The sequence below is a fragment of the Chiloscyllium punctatum genome, chromosome 29 (genome assembly GCF_047496795.1).
Source record: "Chiloscyllium punctatum isolate Juve2018m chromosome 29, sChiPun1.3, whole genome shotgun sequence".
NCBI classification, from domain to species: domain Eukaryota; kingdom Metazoa; phylum Chordata; class Chondrichthyes; order Orectolobiformes; family Hemiscylliidae; genus Chiloscyllium; species Chiloscyllium punctatum.
In genome coordinates, this window is record NC_092767.1 from 80,897,414 (window position 1) to 80,908,242 (window position 10,829).

The window sequence follows — 10,829 nt, forward strand, 5'->3', positions numbered from 1 at the left end:
ATGGGGGTGAGTTAAATGGACACAGAGCAAGTGAGAGAGAGAGAGAGAGAGAGAGAGAGAGAGAGAGAGAGAGAGAGAGAGAGAGAGAGAGAGAGAGAGAGAGAGAGAGAGAAAGAAAGAGAGAGAGAGAGAGAGAGAGAGAGAGAGAGAGAGAAGAAATTTACAAGGATGCTGTGATTTACAAAGGGTCTGTGATACAGGGAAAGTTGGACAAGCTAGGACTTTTTTTTAAAAAGAGCGTAGGAGATTGAGGGGGATCTTATACAAATGAATAAGATCTGAGAGGCACGGATAGGGTGAATACACTCAATTTCTTTCCTAGGGTTGAGGAAATAGAGGACAAGAGGGCATCAGTTTAAGGTTAGAAGGGAAAGAATAAAAGGGAACCTGAGGGGCAATTTTTTTTTTTACACACACAGAGGGTGGCATGTGTGTGGAATGTGCTGCCAGCGAAAGTGATTGAGGCCGGTACATTAACATTTAAAAGGCATTTGGAGAAATACATGGATAGGAAAGGTTTGGAAGGATATGGGCCAAGTGCAGGGAAATGGGGTCAGCATTGATGGACATTTTGGTCAGTGTGGACTGTCTCCTACTACAGGACTCTATGATGCTCTGACCCACTAGCATGGACTCTCACTGGGGTTCGGGTCTGAAACCCTTAACATCTGCCCAATTTTCCACTGATAGTGTTGACATTTAAACAGGGAGAGTCAGTGACATCAACTGGGATCTCATTTCACCCAGTAACCACAGCACTCTCAGGAGAAACTTGTCAATGATCAGCAGCAGAGTGTGGCTCAATCGCCCACCCAAACAAGATCCTGCTGGTCACTGGGTAACACTTGGAAATGCATGACATACTTTGGTACAAAGAACAAGTGAATACAAGATAAAATAAAGGGAACTGCTCTAAATGTTGTGTACGACAAACCTGGATGGACATGTAGTTGTTAAAAGGTGCCAGGACAGGCAGAAGGTGTTGTCAATAAAACAAAAGTACCCTATGTTTCATGAATTGGGCACAGAGTATGACAGCAAAGAGAGTATAATGAATTTATACAAGACACTGGTTGGACATCAGCTGGAGTATTATGACCAGTTGTGTGTCATGCTGTAGGATGGATGTGAATATATTAGATAGCCCTCTTCTGCACAGAGAGTTCCTCCATGGATTTGAAACTTCAATTATGACCACTAATTGGAGAAGTTTGGAGTGTTTTCCCTGGAGAGGGGAAGGCTCAAAAAAAATCTGACAGAGGCTTTCAATATCCAATGGGTGTGGACAGAGCAGCTGCTGAATGCAAATGAATGGAGAAGACATTGGCACTCTTTTCAAGTGTTTTGCAAAAGAAACATGGAAGGCGAGGAAATACTTTTCTCCACAGTAGGGTATGAAAGATGTGGGTATGAAATGCAGCACCTGGAAATGTAGTGGAGACAGGTTTAATAGAGGCATTCAAGAAAGTATTGGATGGTTTTTAAATGGAAACAATGCGAAGGAATATGGGGAAAGGCAGGAGATTTGCATGAAGTTAAAATGCTCAGTGAGCCAGTAGAGTCAGACAGACACACTGTGAATGGCTTTTTTCTGCACCATGATGTTTCTGAGAGCCAGTTGTTGGCACAATAACTGCATGTCATAGCTGAAATAGCAGACCAGCAGGCAGGCAGAGTTCAAGTCATATTTGCTTGTGAAGCAGTGATTCAGGATGAAAGCATCATACCGATCTCATTCCCGGTGCCACCTTCATGAATGGCCCACAGGATAATCTCGCTGCATGAAGCCACAGCCACCATCTTGTCGTTGTCACCCAGGGATCCGCCCATGACCTTGGCATTCAGTGCCACACGTTCAATGACCCAATCTAATCGTGGGCTGGAGAATACCTGCTGCCAGCCAGATGACTCCTTCAGTCTGACAGAGACAAAACAGAAGAGAATAAGGAGCCAGTAAGGAGAAGGTGCCTGTGAAATCCTGACCTCAGATATTCAGGCCTTATGCTGGTTTTTATTTTGAGGGGGGGGGGGGGGAGGGGGGGAAGAAAGAGAAAGAAACGGAGAAGAGGTTGCCCCCTACAGAGTAGGGTCTTCCTCTCCTCCACCTTCCCCAAAAGCAAGGAATCCCCCAACAGTGTTGTTTTCTTAATACCAGGTGGAACTCAGAGGTCTATAAGATGACATGAACAGAATGAATAGGAAGCAACTGCTCCGTTTAGATAGAGGGAAAATAACAAGGGGGCATCACTTTAAAGAAGGCAGGAGGTTTAAAGGGGATGTCAGGAAATCCCTCTCATCGAGGAGAGTGTGGGGATCTGGAATGCACCATCTGGAAGGGAAGGTAAGATGGAAACTTCACAACGTTTTATAAGTACTTGGATGAACACTCAATGTCACAACATTCAAGGCTTTGGGCCAATTGCTGGAAAGTGGGGCTAGAGTAAATTTAAAGAGTTTTGACCATACTGACGCAATGGGCTGAAAGGCCATTCGAAGCCAAAGAGGAAAGCTGAGGCAATTACAAGGCGGCAATTACAAGGTACACTAAGTGACACTCAATTTGAGTTTTGCACACTCACCTGTAACACACCACAAATTGGGTGTAGACCACTGCAATCCAGTTGTGATGTCCTCGGACAATCCGCACCATCCCAGGATTGGCTATCGATCCTGTACCAAGGGGAAGGAAGCACTTAGTGCCCAGAGTGAACTCGCTCCATATAACCAGCTGAGTGCATCCAGTTTCAGAGCTGGAACATTCCTTCTGATCACATCTTTATTCATTCCAGTAAGCAACGCCCACTGGTGATTTGGGAATTGTTAAGTGCATCCTGGTAGAACTCCTGGTCCCATCCCTGTGCTGCACTGAGTTCAATACAATTCTAAAAGGTCTGTGCATGAGAGAATTTTAACCAGATGTAGAGTGAGCACTGCAGCCAGGAGACCACCACCAGCCCTGGCCAAAAGGCTCCAACCCAATGTAATGCTTTTCGAAAGGACAGCAGCCCATCCCCCACAACCTCCAGTTCACAGTTGCACACCATCCTCCAGTTCCTTCTGTCACTTTGTCAAGCTCAAAACTTACTCTCAGTCGGGGCTATGGGTGTCGACAATCACAGACTACAGATAGACGCTCACAAAGGCAACAACAAAATACAGACCTTGCTGGTATTACAAGTCTTGAGAGTTAATCAATAACCAGAAGGAGTATTGTCTGGTAACTTTCATAATATTCATTCCTCTGAGACTGAAGTACAAACAGCTTCATGGGATCAATTAGGCTTGGTGGCTGTGAGACAGAGTAACACCAACAGCGCCAATTCTAATACCAGCTGAGATCACCGTGAAGGGACCATCTTCTTGGCCTTGTGCCTCTGGTTAAACTCACCAACAGTCAACCTTCTCCAACAAGCGAGCAGCCCATGTACCTCTGGGATTACAGCCACTTGGATCCCTTGCTGCTTTTAAACCAAGTGGCAATGATAATGGCAGTGCTGCTTTTGGATCCCTCCTCCAAATCCCAGCCTCCATTTCTCAATCATTCCCAGCCAATATCACCAGGCACAGAGTTGCACATGCACACCCTATTTCTACCCCAATAGTTCAGGCATGAAATTCAGTTCCAGCACAGAGTCCCGACTGCCAAGGTCAAAGGTCATAATCGAGCATGGGCTTTCTTGGCCTCAGGACCAACATTTTGGGTACCAACATTTTTGAGGAGTTGCAGAGACTTGTTGACAGACTTCTGAAATAGTGTTCATGTTGTGTGTGACCCGGTACCCACCGTTCCCTCGCTGTTCCAGAAGCTTTCCCAGAATTCCAGCATTGCCCAGGTTGGGTGGCATGGTGTTGCTCCTTCGTACAGGAACTCGATCTGCAGCCTCCTGCCGTGACCCTACAAACTGTGGCCCAGCAAGACTGTGTCGATTCTGCCTTATTGTTGGGATCACTGCGGACAAAATAAAATGTCAAAATAAGAATCAAGTAGTAGTGATGGTTCCTCATTGTGCCCCTACCACCCTTCAATGGAGGGAAGTCAAGACATACAAACAATTCAGTTCCTTTAGCCCACTGTGCCCACTGCCCCCACCCTGGCACTCCATGGTCAATTAATGGAGAATGACTTCTTCAGCCATCAGCAGGTTGGGAAAATCAAGCAGAAAAAAAAAGAATGAATGAACGGACCTGGCGGAGGTAGGTATCCATGGAACAAGACGTTCCCACACGAAGAGCGTTCTAAATCCTCGCATAGTTCCAGTCGGCGAACTGGGAAGAAAGGAAATAAGACATGAAAATGTGAAACTTCAATAAGGGTCCCAGTTTGGAATGGGATAGCTCCACCACGGGCCCAGCCTTTGGAAGGGGGTTTTTGGGTGGTGGGGGGAATCATTGCAGGGACAGTGTGCGTGATGCAGAAAACAGCCTCTTTGCTACCCTTCCATGCAAGGCTCTGATAGAGTACAGCATTGCTAGAGGCGTCATCTTACGGATGAGTCGTTAAACTGAGACCGTGTGTGTACATTAGCTAGGAGAAAGTGAGGATTGCAAATGCTGGAACTCCGAGTCGAGAGCATAGTGCTGGAAAAGCAGAACAAAAAGCAGTACTACACAGGAACAGGCCCTTTGGCCCACAATGTTGTCCTGAACATGATGCTAAATTAAACTAATCCCTTCTGCCTGCTCTTGGTCTATATCCCTTCATTCCTTGCATATTCATGTGTTTATCTAAAAGCCCCATGAAAGCCCCAATCATATCTACCTCCACCACCATCCCAACAGCATGCTCCAGACTCCTACCATTGTGTAAGAAAAACTTGCCGCTCACATCTCCTTTCAATTCCCCACCCCCACCTCCCCGCCACCTTAAATGCATGTCCTGTAATATGGCAACACTAAGTGTGGCCTAATCGAAATATTATAAAGTTGCAACATGATTAGCTAACACTGGTAGTCAGTTCCCCAACCAATAAAGCTTATCATACCTTATACTTTTGTTACCATCCTATATACTTTCAAGGAGCTATCGATTTGAACCACGAGATCCCTCTCTACATCAATGCTGTTCAAGGTCCTGTCATTAACTGTATACTTTTAACATTTCACCTCTCACATTTACCCGCATTAAACTACCTGCCATTTCTCTGCCCCTATCTGCAGCTGATCTGTATCCCCATGTATCATTTGACAACCTCCTACACTATCCACAAGCCACCCATCTTCATATTGTCTGCAAACTTACTAACCCAACCACCTACATTTTCATACACGTCATTTACATATATCACAAACAGACGTCCCAGTATGGATCCCTGTTGAATAGTAAACAGACCTCCAGCCGGAGATACACCCTTCCACCACAACCCTCTGTCTTCTTTGGGCAAGCCTAGTCTGAATCCACATGGCCAAGTTGCTGGGATCCCATGCATCTTAATCTTAATCGTGTCGAAAGCTTTAGTAAAATCCACGTGGACAACATCCACTGCTCTACCCTCACCGATCACCTTTGAATATTTCGAGGTGACAATTAAGTTGGTCAGACATGATCTGCCCTGCACAAAGCCATGCTGACTTTCCTTAATAGGCCATTCTTTTCCAAATACACATAAATTCTATCCTTAAAAATTCTCTCCAATAGCTTCCCAATCACAGATGAGACACTCACTGGTCTACAGCTCCCTGGATTATCTGCTCGCCAGTCCTCTGGGACCTCTCCAGTCGTTAGCAAGGGTACAAAGATCTTGGTCAAGGCCCCAGCAATCTCTTCGCTCAATAACTTGGGGTAAATACCAATGGGTCCTAGAGACTTATCCACATTAATACCCAACACAACTTCTTTCTTGATCTCAAATACCCTCGTATATTGACACGCAGAGTGCAGATCTCACCATCCTCCATATCCTCCTGGGGGAATACTAATGCAAAGTATTCATCTACTCCTCATCCCATGTTCTGTCTCGAAGCACAAATTCTCTCCTTTATTCTTGAGTCGTCCTACCTTCTCCTGAGTTATCCTCTTGTTTTTAATGTATACATAGAATCCCTTTGGATTCTCTTTAACCCTACTTGCCAAGGTTATTTCTTGCTCTAATTCCCTGCTTGAGTTCTTTCCTGCTTTATATTCCTCACAGGTCCCATCTGATGTAAACTTCATAAACCTTACACATTTTGCTTTGCCTTTTGACTAAATTTAGAACCTTCCTCATTACCCAAAGGTCCCTAATCTTGCCATCCTTGTCCTTCCTCCTTACTGGAACATGCAAGTCTTGAGCTCTGATCAGTGAGTCTTTAGGAGTAAGTGAGGACTGCAGATGCTGGAGATCAGAGCTGAAAGTGTGTTGCTGGAAAAGCGCAGCAGGTCAGGCAGCATCCAAGGAGCAGGAGAATCGACGTTTCAGGCATGTGCCCTTCTTCAGGAATGAGGAAGGTGTGCCAAGCAGGCTAAGATAAAAGGTAGGGAGGAGGGACTTGGGGGAGGGGTGTTGGAAATGCGATAGGTGGAAGGAGGTTAAGTTGAGGGTGATAGGCTGGAGAGGAGGTGGGAGCGGAGAGGTCAGGAAGAAGATTGCAGGTCAAGAAGGTGGTGCTGAATTTGAGGGTTGGGACTGAGACAAGGGATCCTTCCATATCCGCTACAAATTCACCTGCACCTCCACACACATCATTTACTGCATCCGCTGCACCCAATGTGGCCTCCTCTATATTGGGGAGACAGGCCGCCTACTTGCGGAACGTTTCAGAGAACACCTCTGGGACACCCGGACCAACCAACCCAACCAACCCGTGGCTCAACACTTCAACTCCCCCTCCCACTCCCACTCCACCAAGGACATGCAGGTTCTTGGACACCTCCATCGCCAGACCATAGCAACACGACAGCTGGAGGAAGAGCACCTCATCTTCCGCCGAGGAACGCTCCAACCACAAGGAATGAACTCAGATTTCTCCAGTTTCCTCATTTCCCCGCCCCCACCTTGTCTCAGTCCCAACCCTTGAACTCAGCACCACCTTCCTAACCTGCAATCTTCTTCCTGACCTCTCCGCCCCCACCCCCACTCCGGCCTATCACCCTCACCTTGACCTCCCTCCACCTATCGCATTTCCAACGCCCCTCCCCCAAGTCCCTCCTCCCTACCTTTTATCTTAGCCTGCTTGGCACACTTTCCTCATTCCTGAAGAAGGGCTCATGCCCGAAACATCGATTCTCCTGCTCCTTGGATGCTGCCTGACCTGCTACGCTTTTCCAGCAACACATTTGCAGCTCAGTGAGTCTTTAAACAACTTTCACTTGTCTTATAACAGCTCCTCCCAATTAACCCTCCCTAGTTTCTGCCTAATACTGATGTAACTTGTCCTCCCCCAATTTTGTACCTTGCCACAAAGTTCTGACTTAGCTAGCTTAAAACTTAAGGAGCTGTGATCACAAAATGCTCTCCCCACTGAAAGGTCAGTCTCCTTCCAGGCTCATTAGCCAATACATGGCCCCTCCTCTAGTTGGAAACCCTCTGGGATACACTTAAACTCTGCTCCATCTGAGCCTCTTGCTTTAAGGGAGTCCCAGTTAATATTGGGAAAGTTAAAGTCACCCACTATGACAGTTTCTTTTATTGCATCTTTCAATAATCTGCCTACATATTTGTTTCTCAGTCTCTGTTGGGGAGACTATAGTATAATCCTGCCAGATTGATTGCACCAGTCTTATTTTTGTCTCCATAGATGAGACCTCCAGATCTAACATTCTCCCTGATTAGTAATGCAACTTCACCACTTCTACCTTCCTCTCTATCTCATCTAAAACAACAAAACCCTGGAATGTTGGGCAACCAGTTCTGCCCCCCTCTCAATCAAATTTCCAATGGTCACAACAACATAATCCCACATACTGATCCAGGCTCTAAGCTCATCTGCCTTACTTGTAATGCTCCTTGCATGGAAATAAATACATTTCAGCCCATTAGTAAAATTGTGCTCATTTAGCTGTCTCTGCCTGTCCTTCCCTTCTGATTTACTGGTCCTAAATATTTACCTTCTCCACAATCCCTCCACTTGCTGATCTGGTACCCAGACCACTACCACTCTAATTTAAACCGTCCCCCTTTGGGGAGAACTCTGTTCCTCTTCAGAGGGCTAGCCAATACTTATCCTCAACCTAATCACAAAAATAAACGATTAATTAGATCCTTATGGTAGTACTGTTTGTGAGATCTTGCTGTGCACATGCTGGATGTGGGCAAGCTGCACGGCGATCACTGGATGGGACATCAAGGAGCTGGGTGAGGACACAGTGGATTAAGGCTATTGGAAAGGGACCTTGAAGAGGTGGTGATGACATTTAGGAATATGTCAGAATGAAGGAGATGGCTGAATTGGTTTGAAAATTCTGGATGACACGTGAAGGAAAGCACGCCAGTTATCACCCCAACCGCACTGCTCCTCTCCCTGCCTCCCTCAACCCCCACCCTCCACTACACAGCCACTCCCTCTCCACCTCACTCCCGGTGCACAATCCTTCCCCCCCCCCCCCCCCCCACTCCCCTTGCACAGAGCTGCCCCCTCCCTGACTTCAACCACGCAGCCCCATCGCCCCCACTGTATAGCCCCTCCTGTTCCTCCCCATCCCCCCACTGTACAGATTCTTTCTCCCACCCCCCTCACTCACCCAGTGGAGCAATTCCATAAAATTCTGCCTCATGCCGGAGTGTTGCAATGTTCACATCCCTGAGAAAACCAAAAATCAATTCAATCCCAGAGAATTTCACACAGCTATTGAAGTGATTTAATATTAAATAAATCGCTATCAGTGCCAAATGACAGCTTTTCCTCTCTTGACAACAATCACTCCCTCAACTCCACAATACTAGAGGCTGATAGAGGGCAGGGACGTTACTGAGGTGGTGCCAGTCACTTCAGGAAGGGAGAACATGCTTTCCTTCTTCCCTCATTTCTCCCAGGACAGGTACAGCTCAGGTTAGATACAAAGGAAAGCGTCCTCTGAACTAGGTGCACAATTCACTCCCCGAGCAGACAGAGGGGCCGAAGGGTTTTGCTTTTCTTTGCTTTGGGCCTAGTCAATTTAATGGCTCATCGAGGCAAGGTTAATGAGCTGACCAGCCATCTCTCTCCAGTTATGTCTAAGGCCAGCTGGTCCTGGGGTCAAGCGTACAATAGCACCAATATCATTGGATCATAGATTGCCTACATTGCACAGAGGCCTTTTGGCCATTTAGTCGGCACTGACCCTCCAAAGAGCATCACAACCAGACCCAGTGCCTATCCTTTACCCATAACCCCACATTAATCATGGCCAATGCATCAAACCTGCACTTCTTTGGACTATGGGAGGAAACCAAAGCACCCGGAAGAAACCCACACAGACACACGAGAACATGCAACCTCCATACAGACATTTGCCCAAGGCTGCAATCTTGGTCCCTGGCACCATGAGGCAGCTTCATGCTTTTCCCAATCTCTTGGGGCAGACTAGGAACCAATAATGGCCTAGAGTGAAATTTTAAAGTTTCTCTCAGAATTATTATTTCAAGAGGCAGTTAGTTAGTTGTTTCTGTAAAGCAGACAGGTACACTCTATCACTGTGTCATTGCCAAACACTCCTGAAAATGATCAGAGTGTTGACCCAGGTGAATGAACAGGGTGCTCTTCCTGCAAACAGTTCCTTTGGCATGCGCTGCCGATGTACCTGGCATCCAACTCTTTTGTGCGGAGAAAATTCAAAATAGATGTGAAGACGGTAGGATCTCGATCAATAAAGATCTAAAATAAACAGAGAGAGAGAGAGATACACTGGTGAGTGCTGGGCAGAGAGTCAGCCTATTCTGGGTCAGCATACAATTCTGGATTCAGAATTAATATCTACTGAATCAAGCTTTGATTTCTTATTGAAATGGGCTGTGGATTTTACTCACTGCTCCAGTTTCATCCTTTAACGTCGAAATTCTTCCACTCAACAGACTGAAACAGAACAAACAGTATCAGATCAATAACACAGAGTCAGGTTTGATATCTCAGTGTACCCAGCACCCAGTGTCCACTCCTCATTCACAGCAAAGCGAATTCACAAAGCATCCTGGATGAGACTTGTTTCAGGAAATCCGGATAGGGCAAAGCAGGGAAATAAGCAGAAATAAATCCCCAATCAGAAAGCCCTGCCTTGGGAATGTGGTTTCTCTGGGAAACTGGAAACTTAACCAGTGAGAGTATCTTACCTTGAGAAAAAGGAATCTGGAATCCAAGTGAGAGTCTGTCTTGAGGAACTGAACCTAAAGATATTCAAGGAAACCAGAAAAAGTCAGTCACAATATCCATCTCTCTCTCATACATACACACATTCTCTGTATCAGATACACTCTGACACAGGCTTGGGAGTGCAGGGGTTGGGGTGGTTAACTGCACTCTTGCAACTTGTCATTATTAGATATTTTCATATAGAAGGCTAACCTTTTTTAAAATGGGTGCAGAACCATGAAAATTATATGTCTTCCAGTAGTCCACTGACTATCCCAATTGATTCACTTCATAGAGACATAGGCATAGGCCATTTGGCTCATAGCACTTGTACCATTGGTTATGGTTGTGGTTGATCCTCTCAATATCAAAGGTCAATATTTCCTTTGATGCCTTCACCCTCCAGAAATCTAGTTTATTTCCTAAACATATTCAGTGACTTCACTTCCACAGCCTTGTGGTGGAGAATTCCATGGGGACACCAGCCTCAGTGAATGCATTTCTCCCTATACCAGTCCCATGCAGGGAAACATGCAAGACCATCAATAATACCCATACTGGCATAAAATTCACTAAACAGGAGGGGAAAA

The 10,829-nt window shown here is 46.0% G+C and overlaps 1 protein-coding gene across 1 annotated transcript in view; it reads right to left on the minus strand.

Annotated features, from left to right (window-relative positions):
• The window catches only part of shkbp1 (SH3KBP1 binding protein 1), a gene marked incomplete at its 5' end in the record, with an annotated part of 28,541 nt that extends 18,250 nt beyond the window's left edge, over positions 1-10,291 (minus strand). The window contains 8 exons of the mRNA XM_072549593.1: positions 1,728-1,918; positions 2,580-2,670; positions 3,785-3,949; positions 4,186-4,266; positions 8,657-8,715; positions 9,695-9,768; positions 9,921-9,966; positions 10,221-10,291. Of these exons, the coding sequence (XP_072405694.1) occupies positions 1,728-1,918; positions 2,580-2,670; positions 3,785-3,949; positions 4,186-4,266; positions 8,657-8,715; positions 9,695-9,768; positions 9,921-9,966; positions 10,221-10,291 (778 nt within the window). The remainder of the gene's footprint in view (positions 1-1,727; positions 1,919-2,579; positions 2,671-3,784; positions 3,950-4,185; positions 4,267-8,656; positions 8,716-9,694; positions 9,769-9,920; positions 9,967-10,220) is intronic.
• Positions 10,292-10,829: the final 538 nt, after the last annotated feature.